Source organism: Periophthalmus magnuspinnatus, chromosome 21 (assembly GCF_009829125.3).
Source record: "Periophthalmus magnuspinnatus isolate fPerMag1 chromosome 21, fPerMag1.2.pri, whole genome shotgun sequence".
NCBI lineage: Eukaryota > Metazoa > Chordata > Actinopteri > Gobiiformes > Gobiidae > Periophthalmus > Periophthalmus magnuspinnatus.
The window spans coordinates 11,235,515-11,253,096 of NC_047146.1; the positions used below are offsets into that span (position 1 = coordinate 11,235,515).

Below are 17,582 nucleotides of genomic sequence, written 5' to 3' on the forward strand. Positions count from 1 at the left end.
CGGTTGTCTATACGGTGAGTGAGGGAGATGAGGGTCCGCAGGTCGGGGGGTTCGTCCCGGGAAACCAATTCATCTTTCAAAGTCTCGTTCAGGCCCCGCACAAACACAGCCCGCAGCGCGCTGTCCGTCCAGTCCAGCTCCGCCGCATGTGTCCAGAATTCAATGGAATAATCCGCTACCGTCCTGGAGCCCTGGCTGAGAGTCAATAACCGGGAGGCAGCATTGTCCTGGTAGTGCGGGTGGTCAAACACCAGCTTAAACGTGGACACAAATTCATTAAAATCCAGGCTATCCACAGACGTCTTCATTAGGCGCGCCTCTGCCCACTGGAGAGCTCTGCCCCGGAGTAATCCACATATATATCGGATCTTGGTGGCCCCCGAGCTGAAACGAGAAGGGCATTGCTGGAACATGAACTCGCACTGGAACAGGAATCCGCGACAGAGGTGAGGTTGTCCAGCATACGGCTCCGGATCCGTGCCTCTCGGCTCCGGGAGGCATGGTGGCGCTCCAGCTGCAGCAGGCGGGGTGACGAGGAGCGCGGCCACCTGGTGGTTAAGCTGTGCCACCTGCTGGGACAATGTCTGATTTAGCTCCAATAGAGTTCGAATGGATTGTTCGTGCTGACCCAGCACCGCCTCGGGGTGAGAGTGCGTGAGGCGGCGCATCTGGTCCGGATCTGAGCCTGCTTGGTCCATAGTGGCCAGACCGTTCTGTCGTAACGGTGCGGATAGGACCAAAGGATGCAGACCAGAGCAGTTTTAACAGTGTTTATTTACAGCGGTGAAAATGCAGTCTTTAAACAGGTCACAAGAGCAGGTACAGGAACCGGGGAGCGGGAGACGGGTCAGGCGGGTGCGGTGCAGGTAGAGGCGGGCAGGACAGGACCAGGACGGGGATAGAAGCAGGTGCGGTACCAGGGCAGGCGGATCAGACGAAGACCAGAGCGGGGAGCGGGTGACAAACCAGAGACCAGGACCGGACAGGAGACGAGACGAGCAGGAGACGAGACGAGCAGGAGACGAGACGAGCAGGAGACGAGACGAGCAGGAGACAAGACGAGCTGGAAGCGATACCGGGACTGGAACGTGGCGGCAGGAGCTGGGCGAGTAGAGGCAGGAATCTGGAGGGTGCATAAATCCAAATGAGCATTTGCCGGAAAGTACCATATAACAAAGCTTAGCAAGAAACATTCACGTTTTACACGCGGACGGTCTGGCACCGAGTGTAGACTGCCAAGCCTTCTTGTACTCAGCAGCAGGTGGTGGTGATTAGGCTGATGCACCCCAGGTGTGCACGGGAGGAGTCAGGCACTCCACCCAGCTCCAGACACACAGGTAGGGGAGGGGGAGAGAGCACGGGAGGACAGGGAAACTGACATCATGACAGAATGTAATTAAGTGAATACATTTTCTGTCAAAAGGCGAGAACGAAGTGTAGGAATATCCTATGTCTCTCACAATCCCAACCTTCCCCATGGGAAGGATAATGCTGAACTAGTGTAGATGTCTAGAGCGGCTAAATGACCAACAAGAGACATAGTAGAAAAGCAGAGATCAGCCTAGAAAGGCATATTGGTATTTTTCCACAGTGCAATATTTATCCACACTTGCACTTCATTTGATTAAAGATATTACAACATCCAACAACACATTTGTTTCTATTGTAATCTCAAAAGATAAAACAAGACATTTTGAACATAGATATCTGCTCTAAACTCTAGCTCAGGCCGTATACTATTTGGAAGCTGTAGCCATGCAGTTGTGTGGGCGTTTGGCAATGAAGGAGACAATCACACAATTAGCTGTTCATTACTAGTTCAGGGAGCAGGAGAGGCATACTGCTTTGTGCTATGGAATGTCCATTAAACAAAACTGAACATACCTTAAACATTTGACTGTCTCTTATGTCATTCTTTCCTGACAGTTTCAAAGACAGCATGGAGAAATCTTCTTACTCGGACTGGCTCATTAATAACAGTATTGCAGAGCTGGTAGCCTCCACAGGACTGCCTGTAAACATCAGTGATGCCTATCAAGATCCACGCTTTGATGCTGAGGTAACCATTTAATGACTGTCAATGTGACATCATAGGGCTTTTTCTCTCTCACACACACACACAAACACACCCACACGCGCGCGCACACACACACACATGCACGCAATTGGGCAATTAAGCGAAAGATTGAGAGATCGTGAATCAGTCATGTCTAACCATCAATGATATGGTTGGTGTTTTTGAATCAAGAGATCTACAGCCAATCACCTGTCAGTCCTGTGGTTTGGAGCAGAGTTCAGACTTTAAAGGGAAAATATGTATTTTTTATGTTAAATAACACTGATTAAAAGCTTATATTATTTATGCTCAAGAAATTAATATAGCCATTTTAATTTAGTTTTTGAAAAGACAAAATAAAATAGAATCGCAAATTGAGAATAATCAATATGATCAATATATGTGCCTTTTTCTTGAACAAACTAGATGCCCAAAACACTTTTTACTGTTACTAAAATACTCCTCTCCTTTTTAGGCCGACCAGTTTTCAGACTTTCACATCCGCTCTGTGCTTTGTGTTCCTATATGGAACAGCAACCACCAAATTATTGGTAAGCAAATAACCATTGAGCACATCACTGAACTACATGTGGAATGAGTGACCTCCCCATGTGTTTGGGATGAATATTATATGAATATAATCAGTGTTTGGGATATTCATCCCAGGACTTCCACAGTGTGTGTACTGTATGTTAGTACTTCCACAGTGTGTGTGTACTGTATGTTAGTACTTCCACAGTGTGTGTACTGTATGTTAGTACTTCCACAGTGTGTGTGTACTGTATGTTAGTACTTTCACAGTGTGTGTGTACTGTATGTTAGTACTTCCACGGTGTGTGTACTGTATGTTAGTACTTCCACGGTGTGTGTACTGTATGTTAGTACTTCCACGGTGTGTGTGTGTACTGTATGTTAGTACTTCCACGGTGTGTGTACTGTATGTTAGTACTTCCACAGTGTGTGTACTGTATGCTAGTACTTCCACAGTGTGTGTGTACTGTATGTTAGTACTTCCACAGTGTGTGTGTACTGTATGTTAGTAGCTCCTCAGTGTGTGTGTACTGTATGTTAGTACTTCCACAGTGTGTGTGTACTGTATGTTAGTACTTCCACAGTGTGTGTGTACTGTATGTTAGTACTTCCACAGTGTGTGTGTACTGTATGTCAGTACTTCCACAGTGTGTGTGTACTGTATGTCAGTACTTCCACAGTGTGTGTGTACTGTATGTCAGTACTTCCACAGTGTGTGTGTACTGTATGTCAGTACTTCCACAGTGTGTGTGTACTGTATGTTAGTACCATAGCTCCACTCTACACTTGTAAGTGGAGTTCCCTTTTTCTGACTGTGTGCTTTGTCTTCGTTATTCAGCCCTAGGCAAATACTGACACACTGATAAATCATTGATTTCTTGCCCGGTTTTGGTGCTGGATATTGCAGGAGGAGAGGGCCAATGGTAGTAGCCTGATGGCCCAGTGTGTATGGAGCGGAGGGCTGTATGTGTTGTTTTCTTTTGTCATGTGTCGTGTCCTGGGTCCTTTTGCGTAGGTGTAAGTGAATTTATGGAGAAAGGAGGGGCACAAGGAAGAGAAAGTGTGAGGGTGAGAGATCCATGTGTGTGGGTGGCACCTGAGGACCTGAAGTGAAAAACCATTATACAAACAAAGCAACAGGAGATGAAATTCTCCCGTCAAGGATACACGCAGTTGAATGAACATCCTTGTATTGCCATCAAGGCTAGAGGCAGCGCTTTGAAACCCGTCAGAGCAAAATATTGTTGTTACTGAAATGAAATTAGACAAGTTAGGCCTAAAAGTAGCTGCCTGTAAGCTTAATGTGAGTGGATTATGGGTGTATTATTTGTTCATCTGAAAGCTACTGTAAACAAGACTTATTGTGAATAATGACTAAAGACATTGTGTTAATACTGCTGCTGGAGTGGTTTTAAAACAACAGGAGAGGAGTCATTGGCCAAGAAAGAATCTGTAAAATTCAGCAAATGGACTATTCATTCACATTTTAGTTTTTTGTCTCTAGTTTTTAATTTGCTATGCTTTGAAAATGTGAACATAGCATGCTATATCGGATCATCCAGCTTTAACAATATTCAGCACTGGAGTTCAATCAAACAGTATTACATTATTGCATGGCAATCCTTTAGTCATCCCTTGCTATTATTTCTACAGCTTTTTAACTTTAATAATTGGCAACACAGAGAAGCATGTCATCAAAGAATTATGTATCAGATGTCTGGCTATTGGTTGATATTTGATTTTCTTTTTTGCTTTAAAGAGATAGCTCAAATGAAATGGTTATTGCACACATGACACAGCCAGATTGAGTGATATTTAAAAATATCTGTCATAATCTAATCTTTTGTGTAACAGGTGTTGCTCAAGTACTTAACAGACTGGATGGAAAGCCCTTTGACGATGCAGATCAGCGTCTTTTTGAGGTTGTGTATTGTCCCTATTTACATTAAGACAGTAAAATGAATCCATGTTTGTTGAGGTTAGTAATGTGGTTCATGTTGTCACAGGCATTTGTCATTTTTTGTGGACTGGGCATCAACAACACCATCATGTATGACCAGGTGAAGAAGTCCTGGGCCAAGCAGTCTGTAGCATTGGATGTAAGAACATAAAATGATCAGTATATGCTCAGCCCTCTGATGTGTCGAAAAAATACCATCTATTGTGCTGATTTTGTGATTTTGTTAATTTTGTACTACAGTGGCTATGTTCACATGTACACCAAAATCTAATTATAATCTGATTTCTGGACCTTTAATATTTCATGCATTTCATTTTTATTTATTTCGAGCTGATTAATGAACATAAAAAGTCAGTATACAAGTCTCCAGTACACTTAATGCACATTTCACATATTTTTTCTTATTTAAGCTGGAAAAGGAGTGGGAAGAAGAAGACACTTTAAATCCCACCCCAGTTAGATTATTTAAATTGCATGTAAACCACTAAATCTGACGTGAGTTATCAGAGAGACCATCATCAGAAAGAAATTTGACAATTTGGAGTTTTCCAGGAGCAGATTTGGAGTGTGCTTTTAACTGCAGCCAATGACACATTTACCTATTATCATTGTTTTCCTAATAAGCCAATATCAGACCGGCACTGTCCTTTATGTCTCATATTTTCAGAAGCAGCGATGAAAAAAGTGCTGATCTCTCTTTGTAGATAACCTCCACACAAAGGTTTTATTGAAAATTAATGAGAGGCGGTGAAAAGCAATCCCTCATCTGCTTGCGTACATAGGCATTCAGCACTAGTCAGCCATTGTCGCTGATTACAATGGAGCACATTTAGGGCCGTTAGTTCTACTGTATGGAAAAGAAAGGGGAGTGGAGTTACAACATTTAAGGTAGAGGCACAAAATTAAATAAGTAGATGCATTGCTCCTGGCAGCGCTGAATAAACATGAGAGTTTATGATCCAATAAGTGAGTGCAGGTCTGTGAGGGATTCTCTCAGGAAATAAAGGCAAAAAGAAGATGAAATCAAGTTTGACACTTCAGCTCCTGCAGCGGTTTGGAGGCAACTTGGTGTTGCCGTCAGCTTCCTCATCAGAAATGTGGTGCCTTTTACTGCACACCTGTCTTTGATGCTAACTCTATGTGTTTTGTCTTGTAGGTGCTGTCTTACCATGCCACTTGCTCAAAGACGGAAGTTGACAAATTTAAGGTAACAACTGCTCAGGTTTGTCTAAGCAGTAATCTTTATAATAAGACGTAGTCAGGGAATGCAGTTTTTAGAGATTAAAAGTCAGTATTATTTCAGACATATTTGAAGTAAGTAAATGTCATCTGAAGTGACAGCACACAACAATATGTGCGTTGAATATTTGAGTATTAAATGTGGATGATTATTATACCTATTAGCACATTTGATAAGTACTTGTTCAATCATTCACTCACTCACTCACCTTTTTACCATTGGAACGTGACATTGACACGTGACACAAGATATAAACAAGTCCTCTCATCTTATTGTGAAACTTTTTCGCGTATTTGTCAAAGATAACCAGTGTAAAATGTGAAGACCCCTTAGTAAAAACAGATTAGCTGCGATTAACCACAGTTGTTTTTCATGTTACTTTTTGTAAGGGCCCCACTAAAAAGTATTTGAAAGCCTTAATAAGCCTGGACATTGCACATTGCACATTTGTCAAAAAACTCTCAGTAATCCTCAAGTACCAACAGTACCTATACCTGGGGGTGGTAGTGCAGTGTATTTAATGTGCTCATGATTTGATATTTGCATCTCTTTGTGCTTAGCTTGGGTTGAGTATAAAAATGCCATCCATAAGGCCTTGTTGACTCTTTGTTACTTATGCTTCCATTCCACAAACCTAACAAGAAACTAGGTCAGTGCAGCTTTCAGTGTGTAATTGATCTCCTTTATGTGCATGCATTTACTCATTAATGTATTTATATTGCACGTAGACTTGTTAATAATTGAAACGGATCCATTTAAATATTTTCATTATTTTTGACTGTCCCTATTGACTTGAAATTTTGGGCAGTCACTTCTCTTTACACAGTTTCTGTTAATTTTAGGCGGTGCACAATCCCATAGCTGTTTGTCGCAAAGGATATTGTGATATTTGTAAATGGATTTGTCAAATCAATAGCAAATAACTCCATGTGTATTATTTATTAAGATGAGAAAATGAAAATATCTACATTTTTAATTGGCGTGGCATTTCTGAAATATAGATATGACCTATTTTCCTGCACTTTCATGTGTTGGATTTTCCCCTGTGGCCATTATCGCAGAGAAGGAACCCCGCTTCTCAGAGTGCGCGTGTGATCTCAGCCTCTGCCTCACTTCCCTCTTTCATAACTGCTCTACATATGCCGCACACTTGACTGGGACTTCACCAGGAGCAAATGGCACAGGCAAATACAGCCCACCGACATTTTGCAAACCGGGGCTAAGAACCTAGAAAAAAAGAACATCTGACAAATTCATTCTTTTGACAGATGTGTGACAAAGTAAGACATGGGGAATAATTCTGCTGCATTTTTGCTACAAGTCCTAATATTTTCATGGTAGCAGTTAGACATTAGACACTGTTTTATTTGCCCATTACACAGTACATATTTGTTTAGCGGTAGATTTTATACGTTAAATAAATATTGGCAACAGAATTTGAGATAAAGCATAAATAATTTGGTCATTTGGCTATGTTCAAAAAATCAGCCCATGGGATCGGCAACTCTGGTAGGCTAAACATATCTGAACTGAACTGTTACCTGGCCTGGGGGCATCAACTGCTTGTCTCCCTGGAGATAGATAAGTTTAATGCCATATTGTAGAACATCCCATGCAAACAATAACATTTCCATGAAGAGTAGCAGATGGCAGACCCTCCACTGGTAAAGTTACATGAGCACCTTCAATATCGAAAAAGGGGTTTTGTTCAGTTGCCAACAGTATAAACAGTGTGCTGTGAAAGTGTGAGGAGAGCCTGCTCATTCCTCTTGAGTCTGGCCTCTTAATTTGTGTCTGTCTTTATTGTTCCCTTTATTTAAGCAACACCAAGTGAAACAATATGTCATATTAACATTGTACATGCATCATGTACTTCAGATACTATGAGGTCTATTATTGTATGTAGGTCTATTGTTGTGTATGTATTTTCAGTAAGTAGTCATTATATTATTATATATCATTATTATTATCCAAGTGCCCAAGTGCTGGTAAAAAACATTATGTCAGATTAATGCGTGGCTGCTGGTTGTGATTGTGATATGACATCGATAACTGGACTCATTTATACAAAGAAGTGACTTGGTCCAGTTATCAATGTTAATTGTATTTTTTGATTTCCATTTTTGCAAAATTATCCTCTTGGCGGCAGCTAGAGTTGTCAATATACTGTTCTGTCTTGCTATCATAAAGAAATATTATTGCATCACTTGACCTCTCAAATCTTTTTTTCTCTTTGTGTGATCCCCACTACAAACTCCAGGCAGCTAACATTCCTCTTGTATGTGAACTGGGCATTGATAAATTGTCTTTTGACGATTTCTCCTTGGATGTGGATGCCATGATTACAGCTGCTTTACGGATGTTTATGGAGTTGGGAATGCTGCAGAAGTTTAAGATTGACTATGAGGTGAGACTACACTGCTAACTCCTGGTAAGATGGTGTTGTTTTCTTGTGATGGCAGCTGTGATGCACTTGTGTCTTTCTGTTCTCCTCCAGACACTATGCAGATGGCTGTTGACAGTCCGAAAAAACTACAGAATGGTTCTTTATCACAACTGGAGACATGCCTTCAACGTCTGCCAGTGCATGTTTGCTATGCTAACGGTAAATTAAAAATAAATGACTGTAATGCACAGATTTATGTAAACTACATTGTGCCTTAATATTAGCCATGACCCACATATTGTAAGTGAAACAACTTGATAACAATTGTTTGGTGCTGATTCTGACAAATGATTTGCTGTTGCTCCTAACCATAGAAAAAGTACTAGTTACTCTTGCTAATAAATACTCTTGACAGAAAGTTATGTGATTATCTAAGGCTCAATTTGGAAGGAAATAGTTGCTTGTAATTGCTTGGACAGTAGTCAGTTTTGTTAATTGCTAAATTTCATTAACTTAAGTCTTATCTCATTGCTGAAAACACCAGATGTTAATTTTATAGTGATCACAGAAGAGTGACTTCAGTTCTCCGCTCTATCATTAAAACCACTTAATCTCTACTTTGGGACATAACGTGATCACACTCAATAATGTCTACATACACCAGATTGGAGAGAATAGTGAAATAGTAAAATGTAAGCTGTTTTCCACTCTTCTCTATTGTGCATATGTTTTAATAAGTGGTCTGAGGACAGTGCTATGGTTGCTCCTATCCCCACAGTGACCCATAGTGACTCACTCAGCACATGGCCTCCAGAACCCATTCATCCAAGCCATAAATCTCTCTGCGTGGTTGCCTTACTGCAGTCCCAGTGGCATTTTAGGGAGATACAGTTTTTTTAAGAAGATGCTGCTGTTCAACTGTTTTCCATTTTTATTTAGTGTGCAGTTCACAGCATTATCAGATCACAAAGTAAAATGTGCTGCCATTGCATAGCTCTTTTATGACTTCATTTCTTTTCTCTGCACCAATCAGACAGCGGGGTTTCAAGAAACGCTAACAGAGGTGGAGATCCTGGCTCTCATTGTGGGCTGTGTGTGCCATGACTTAGACCACCGCGGCACCAACAATGCGTTTCAGGCAAAGTAAGCCCTCTTCTTTCCTCTACACATCATGGCCATGTTTCTTAACACACAGTTTAACCTATGTGTCCCATCTGCAGCAGTCTGCACTAGTCTAACCCACATCAACAAGAGTCAAGTAGTGAAATTCTTTTAAAGTGTTTGTCTGAATTGCATGAGGCTTATCTTCTCTTCATTTATAATGATGGTAATTACACAAGAAGGAAGCTGTGTCATACAAGATGTTACACTGATCATCAAGTCAGTCATGAAATTACATTTATAATATATTGTGGAATATGTTGCTACAGAAAATATTGACAAAGACCACTTTATGCCCCTAAAATAAACATACAAGAGGATAATCCATTTTCTAAATGAATCATAACATAAATGAAACATGAACTGTAATAAATAAATGGCTCATTGAAACACTAGTTCAGGGGTGTCAAACATATTTTCACCGGGGGCCACATTAGCAAATTAGCTGCCTTCAAAGGGCCGGATGTAAAATAAATCTAACTACTTTTTTAACTTGTTAACTGTTTCTGTATTTATTACTTGTTCAAGTTACAAATATTGCATATGCATTAGCCTAGATGTAAAAATGTGGCTGTGTAACTGCTGATCTCCTGATAAAATTACATTTTAAGACCATCATACCTTTTAGTTTACCCTGTCGAGGGCCACATGAAATGATGTGGAGGGCCACAATTGGCCCCCGGGCCTTTAGTTTGACATATGTGCTCTAGTTCATTCGCTGTAGTAACATTTCGACATGTAACTGATGTGCATTCAGCAGCATTTATCACTACGGCCACTGTTTTTTCTTTCAGCTACATAATAAATGTATAGTGTGTGAAGTGTAAATCATTGTGTCATTGTACATACACAATTTGTACAATAAAATTATGTAGGTCAAATGCAGACTTAGTCCTGAGCGGGAGTCAATCCCAGGACCTTCTTGCTTTGTGAGCCCTAATCACACAGCCAGAATGAGAGGCACAGCCCGAATGAGAGGTTTATATCTTGAGAGTGTGTTTGAAAAATACTTTTTTGCTGAAATGTTTAGCTAAATTAAGACAGTGTGGGCTCATGTTTTTGTGTGTACCAGGACGGGCTCAGCTCTGGCATTGCTCTATGGGACCTCTGCTACCCTGGAGCACCACCATTTCAACCACGCTGTTATGATCCTGCAAAGCGAGGTGACATGTTTGTAACCCAGCTATGTATATAAATTACACATAAACATTAAAGTAGGGCTACTTGATTTAGGAAAAAATAACATCCATTATTGTTTAAATCATAGTTTAAATCATGATTATTCAAACTCTTATTAGCTTATAGATAAGGCAGTTCATCAGTGCACTTTACAACTTTTCCTCTCAAGGAGAAACATATTAAGAGTTGATGTTAATTATCTCAATTACTCCAGCAATGGCTCAAAGCAATAATCATAATTGCAGAGCTGGGTATCACAGGGTACCTGTGGCTTCAGGCTTCGATATATGTGGTACACATCACTATTGTCAAAGAAGTTTTAGCAGTATTACTACTACCGGTACTTACATATACACATTTTTAAAAACTAGATAACAGCAGTCTACCATAATGACACAATATAACTAAATAGTTGCACAATAAACAGTATCACAGTAACCCCATTTTTCTCACACTTCTAACAGGTACTAAGAACTAACTTTATTTTATTGTTACGGCCCCTGGTGTTAATTTTCTTCCAGATCTTTACTATTTTCAGACCAGCCCTATATAAGGATCAATATGGTTTCTTTTGAAGTCCATAAATTAAGAAAGCTTGTTTTTGCCCAGTGTGCCCAAAGGCAAGCATGTGCAGCTGTATATATGAGTGAGTAAACAAAAGGCTGGAGCTGCCCTCAAATCAATATAATTACAGAGCCCATAGATTTGCTGGTAATTGGTTGAAAGAGACATTTTACCAGGTGATTCGTTCGCATGAGGCTGTAATTAAAGACATTTTGAGGGAGCAGCTGAGAAGGGGCTTAGAGGGGTAGGTTCTAGTGGCTTCATTATCACAGTGCTGACAACACAGTAAGCTGACAAATGTTTGCTTGGAATATCATAATGGCTTCTGTTGATAGCAGAGTTGAACTACCAATGTCATATTAGCATATAAATGAAAAGTGTGGCTAATTTGAGAACGATAGGAGGCTCACGATTCAATCCAGCCAGCCTTTACAAATCCATCCATCCATCTTCTTCCGCTTATCGGTCCAGGTTGTAGGGGCAGGAGTCTAAGCAGGGACTCCCAGACTTCCCTCGCTTGAAATCCATTAATTAAAATCTAAACATCACTCATGCTGCTGTGTGCAAAACTTCTCTCTATCATTCAGTTTCTGTGCGCTTCCTGCTCCACTGTGATGGGAGAAGCCTTTATGTCTGGGCTGGTTCAATATTTAATGGGAACACATGAGCTGATGACAGAATCACAGCTGCAAAGACACTCCATAGACTCAAACTCTGAAGCTCTGCTCAATTTGTGGCCCATTCTTAGACTTAATTCATTATCTGTCTATCTCTGCTCTCTCACTCTCCCCGCAGCCTCTGGAGAAGTGCTAAGTGGAGGATAAATGTATAATACATTATGCCAGAGAGCCTCAAGTGAGAAATGATGCTTACTTATTAAGAGCGTCCTCCTGAAAGAGGGGAGGGGCTTGCTATTGTCTCTTCTACACATTGAATATTATTATTGCACAAAGTACCAATAAAATGCTTTTGCTGCTGGACCCGTGTACTTAGCCCACACCTGGATAACTCACTTTATATGATGCTGTGGGACTAAAAGTGTCCAAGGTGCTGCTTGGGGCCCAGTTGTAGCACAGTGAGATTTCAAGCTCAGTTTTTATTATTACGTGTATGATTTATAGTCAGCCTGTAGTATCAAACGGCATTTAAGATTTGCCTCAACATGTACATGTCTTGTGATAATAAATATATAAATATAAACATTAAATAATAAAGATAAAAAAGACCAAACTGATATGACAAAAATCACATATTTTCTGCCTGTTAATAAAGAAAGGCCTGCTTAATAGGCTAGTTGTTTGCCTGGAGTAAGACATTTATTGGAGAATTATAGCCTACTAGATACATCATGGATCATTTTACAACTGTGATTAAAATATGTTTATTTGGAACAAGGGCTCAATTTGTTCTCAATTTCCAATATGCAACATGATATATTAAACTACAAAAGGGGCTGCTGACTCTCACATTGTCATATCTATCTTAGTACAATAAAACTGGGGTGTTTCTCCTTTCAAAGCTTTTCCTTATTTTCCTTTTATCTTCATGTTGTTTTGTGTGTGTTCTTCTGCAGGGTCACAACATCTTCTCCAACCTGTCGTCCACAGAGTACAGCGACCTCATGCAGCTGCTCAAACAGTCCATCCTGGCCACAGATCTCACGCTCTACTTCGAGTATGTCTCACCACAGCACACAGCTCCTTCTCCCCATACAACCAGAGCACCTCATACATTATGAAGGCAACCACAGCATGCCATTTGCTCAGGAGTCTTTTAGCGGACACTGCCCCCTTGTGGATTTAAGTGAGTTTACGCTTGTGTGTTGATGTTTGCAGAAACAGGAATATATTCTTTGAGCTGGTGAGTAAAGGGGAGTACAACTGGAACGTGAAGGCACACAGAGACATGTGCAGGTAATGGGAAGAGCAACATTTTTACACTTTTACATAATTTTTGATGCATTATTTTTTATTATCAACTACGACCCAGAGAAATCGACAAAATGAGTTTTAAGCACCAAAACTTTTAAACTACAATATGTGTTTTTTATATTGATAATGTATGGTTATTCATTTTTCTGTGAAAGATTCATGTGTAAATAGCTTTACAATCAGAACTATAAATTCATTCTGAAAACTAACAAATGTACAATACGGCTTCAGATTTATATAGCACCTTTCAAGACGCCCAAAAAGTTTTACACTGCAGTAGTGGTAAGCTATGTCTGTAGCCACAGCCCTGGAGTAAACTGATCTGGGGCTTCCAATTTGTGCTTATACACACCCCACTTCCATACTAGGCAATGTGAGTGTAGTATCTTGTCAAAGAACACAACAGTTTGCACTGCTGCCCAGTGGGCTCCCATCCAAGTACAAACAGTTGGTAAATGATAACATTTTTATATAGCACTTTTCCACCTTCAAGGTGCTCAAAGCACTTTACATCAAGGAGCCACTGACCGTGTCATCAGTATTCTGGCATAGTAGTTATTTTCTGCTATTGTAATTCAATACATCTTATTGTAATGTGTGCCATATTTTCAGATCCATGATGATGACTGCATGTGATCTTGGTGCTGTAACCAAACCTTGGGATATTTCAAAGAAGGTCAGAAGTGCTTTTCTCTATTCTGCACTCACACAAAATGAGGAGTGTGTTTTTAATGGTCTAGGTGTGTGTATGTGTGTCTGTGCAGGTGGCTGAGCTGGTGACCAGTGAGTTCTTTGAGCAGGGAGATCGAGAGAGATCAGAGCTGAAGCTCACACCCTCAGTGAGTAACTTACTCTTCTCTGCTCCTCTATGTCTGCTCCTCTGTTACTGTCTTTGCTCATCTGTCTCTGCTCCTCTGTCTCAGTCTCTGCTCCTCTGTCACTGTCTCTGCTCCACTATTTCTGTCTCTGCTCCTCTGTCTCTGCTCCTTTGTCTCACTCTCTGCCCCTCTGTCTCTGCTCCTCGTTCTCTGCCCCTCTGTCTCTATTTCTGCTCTTTTGTCTCTGCTTCTCTGTCTCTGTTCTTCTGTCTCTGCTCCTTTGTCTCCGCTCTTCTGTCTCTGTCTCTGCTCCTCTGTCTTTGTTCATCTATCTCTGCTCCTCTGTCTCTGCTCCTCTGTCTCTGCTTCTCTGTCTCTGCTCCTCTGTCTCTGCCTCTGCTCCTTTGTCTCTGTTTCTGCCCCCCTGTCTCTACTCCTCTGTCTTTGCTCCTCTGTCTCTGCTCCTCTGGCTCTTCTCCTCTGGCTCTGCTCCTCTGTCTTTACTCCTCTGTCTCTGCTCCTCTGTCTTTGCTCCTCTGTCTCTGCCTCTGCTCCTTTGTCTCTGTTTCTGCCCCCCTGTCTCTACTCCTCTGTCTTTGCTCCTCTGTCTCTGCTCCTCTGGCTCTTCTCCTCTGGCTCTGCTCCTCTGTCTTTACTCCTCTGTCTCTGCTCCTCTGTCTTTGCTCCTCTGTCGCTGTCTCTGCTCCTCTATCTCTCCTCTGGCTCTGCTCCTTTTTCAGTGTCTGTATCCGATAGTACTGTTGAAGATCATTTCTCTGCAGTTCTGAACACACACTGTGAGAGAAACATGAGAGCCTAGTGTGAGAAAAGTGAATTGTCAGCTAGACCACTTAAATGTGTTGCTGGGCCGCCAAGAGCAAACTGCGGACTATGGAAATTATTCTTTGAAAAATCTTAAGCACAGCAAATACTTTGAATAGAGAAATGTTAAAATATTTTTGAAGATCTCTTTTGTTAACAGTGTTGTCACATTCTGGGCCAATTTATGAAACTTGATTTAAGTTAACATTATTATAGTTATTATTTTGTAACGATTCACTGTCCTAAGATGTTAACACAGATTTTTGCACACAATTAATGGTGTTGAGTAATCAGAGTGTGGCACATTGCCTCCCTCTGAAAAAGTCATTGTAGCCTCAGGTTTAGAGCTGGGTGTGTGGGAGTTGGAAATTAAATATGAACTTTTAAGTGGTAGCCTGGTGACTATCTCTGAAGCCCAGCCTCCGTGGATCCTCTCAGGTTTAGGCTGCAGAGCAGAAACGCTACAGGAACTGAACGAACAGTCCTAGGATCAAGTGCCACCAGAGAGGATGGGAGGGGGAGGTTATAAATACTTACAAACACTTGTATTTCACTATTGATTTAATGTTTACAAGCTCATCAAACACTATTCTTATTTACATGTGAATATTCCATTAAATATATATATATATATATATATATATATATATATATATATATATATATATATATATATATATATATATATATATATATATATATAATGTTGCTGTATCTTTTGATTGCCATAGGAAAAATCCTAATAAGACACATAAAATAAATAAATAAATAAAAAATTCCAGTGAAATGCCTGACTGTCAGTTGTATGTTGCAGGCAATCTTTGATCGAAACAGGAAGGACGAGTTGCCGGGGCTCCAGCTGGAGTGGATTGATGGCATCTGTTCTCCACTCTACGAGGTACAACTGTAGTCTGACTCTGTGTGGCCTTCACGCTCTCATCCTCTTCCTCTGACATCAGCCGCGCGTTTGTCCTTCATCAGCTATTGTGCCGCACTGCCACTGACGCCAGCAGGCAAACTGTCACCCACAACGCTTCACTTTTCCCTTTCACAAATGGGTTTTATTGCAAGCTTTGAAATTACTTCAAGGTTGCATCATGTTCGTGTGAGTATATGTGTTTAGTGTGATCAGAGATGAATGGTCAGATTTTGCATTTGCAGATAAACTGGACTTTAACTTCTTCTGTTTGTACCAAAATTGCAAGCTCTCGTCTAATTGCTGAATGATCACTGACATACTGACTGATATATTAGCAGTGCAAGTGATTTATATTATATTTTGAGTTTATGATTATTAATTATGGTTACTCAGAAAGTACTGGAAGTATGTTATTGACGGCAAGGGTAGGTTAACGCAACATACACACTGAAAGTATGGCTGTACCCTAATTACCTTTGTCAGAGGTGTCACTGAAGATCTGGCCTTAGTGTTAGTAAATGCATCAGAGGGCTTCTTTTTGGATGCATCAATGGAAATCCATACAGTGTCCTCCTCACCAGCGTTGTAATGTGTGTGCTTTTCTGAATGACGTCAAAGCCTGAGCTGCCCCTCCCAACAGTGGCTGTGTGGGCGGCAGGAGAAGAAAGCGGACTTACTGAGCCCTGCTAAGATTGTTGGAGGTAAATTTATGAAAGGAGCTGGTAAAAGAGTGAAGGAAGGAGCAGTTCATTCAGTTCTACCTCTCACACATAATAAGAGATAGATATGGCATTCTAGAGGGAAACACAAATGCAGATTAGACATTAGTAGAGGATATTTGTCAAACATTATAACCATTGTGACAGTATGTAACCTTGACAAATGCATTAGAGCACTGCTGTGTTATCTGCATGGGGGCTTCCTCATGATCACAATGCTGTTGCCAATTAAAGTCAAGCAAAACGGGGGAGGAACAGAGGAGTTTCAGAGGCTTGGGTCCGTGGGCGCAAGAGATCTCCAGCTTGATCTTACTGATCTCTGCTCCTGGTGGTGCTCCCTCACTTTGTGGAATATTAATCCTTCTCCATTCAATAAGCAAGGTTCTGTCGGTCCCAGCTCACAACAATGCCAATGTTTCCCCCCCAAACAAAACAAACACAATACAAAATCATAAAATTCACATTCCACATTCAATAATAGAGTTTAGAACACAGCTCCTTCATGTTACATGGTGGTTCTAGTGATGGTTTGGTTGTTCTGTTTGGATTTGCTAACAAAAGCACTCAAGAAGTGATTGCCAAAATGAACCTCTTCTCTGACTCTTTAGTGGGGAGAAAGAGCATGAAAAGGCATTTGTCAGCATGATCTCAAACTTGCAAGGTGAGGGAATTGCCCTGCATTTGTTCTGCAGTTCATTATTTAAAAAGAAATGTTAAGTAAGGCCTAAAAATATTTTTGCTATGGGTGTTGGAATAGTGAATGCACACGAGACAGGCAGATTCAGCCAGTCAAAGAAAAATGTACACTGTATCTTTGAGTATTTCTTAAAGGCATTGCGTAAAGTAAAATAATAATGGTGACCTAAGCTGTACAAAAACTGTGATACATTTTTGTACTGGATATTCCTGTTCAACTCTAGGGGTGAGCACGAGTCAAAGGGCCATATCTGCAGTATTTATAAATAAGGCAATTTATCTTGTTTGTACTCTTAGATTTCATGTAATTTTTAATGATATTTTAAAAAATATTATTTTTTTGACAGTTGTTGAGAGCTCTATGTAGACCACAGGCTTCCTCAGTGAGTGAACATTTACAGACACAGAATCATTCCACTGTATCAGCCCCCCACTCATGAAAAGCAGTCTAGCACACACAAGCACTCTCACTAAATCAATGCACAGCAAAAGGAAATCAATTTTGTGTGCAGGTAAAGTGCCTCATAATTAGTAGCACACACATTCCAGTAATTACAACAGTATGAATTATTTAGTTGCACACTTTTCATAACTTTTCAT

The 17,582-nt window shown here is 40.7% G+C and overlaps 1 protein-coding gene across 4 annotated transcripts in view; it reads left to right on the plus strand.

Moving 5' to 3' along the window:
* pde11a (phosphodiesterase 11a) overlaps window positions 1-17,582 on the plus strand; it is a 30,186-nt gene that overhangs the window by 10,367 nt on the left and 2,237 nt on the right. For 2 of the 4 annotated variants that reach the window (XM_033987282.2, XM_055230360.1), the window contains exons 6-19: window positions 1,927-2,059; window positions 2,532-2,607; window positions 4,442-4,509; window positions 4,594-4,686; window positions 5,704-5,754; window positions 8,048-8,194; window positions 8,285-8,392; window positions 9,207-9,316; window positions 10,407-10,497; window positions 12,651-12,751; window positions 12,913-12,990; window positions 13,621-13,684; window positions 13,773-13,847; window positions 15,463-15,546. In XM_033987282.2, the coding sequence (XP_033843173.1) occupies window positions 1,927-2,059; window positions 2,532-2,607; window positions 4,442-4,509; window positions 4,594-4,686; window positions 5,704-5,754; window positions 8,048-8,194; window positions 8,285-8,392; window positions 9,207-9,316; window positions 10,407-10,497; window positions 12,651-12,751; window positions 12,913-12,990; window positions 13,621-13,684; window positions 13,773-13,847; window positions 15,463-15,546 (1,279 nt within the window). Of the gene's footprint in view, window positions 1-1,926; window positions 2,060-2,531; window positions 2,608-4,441; window positions 4,510-4,593; window positions 4,687-5,703; window positions 5,755-8,047; window positions 8,195-8,284; window positions 8,393-9,206; window positions 9,317-10,406; window positions 10,498-12,650; window positions 12,752-12,912; window positions 12,991-13,620; window positions 13,685-13,772; window positions 13,848-15,086; window positions 15,139-15,462; window positions 15,547-15,607; window positions 15,679-17,582 lie in introns of those variants that run through there. The other 2 variants (XM_055230358.1, XM_055230359.1) reach the window with 2 other exon arrangements.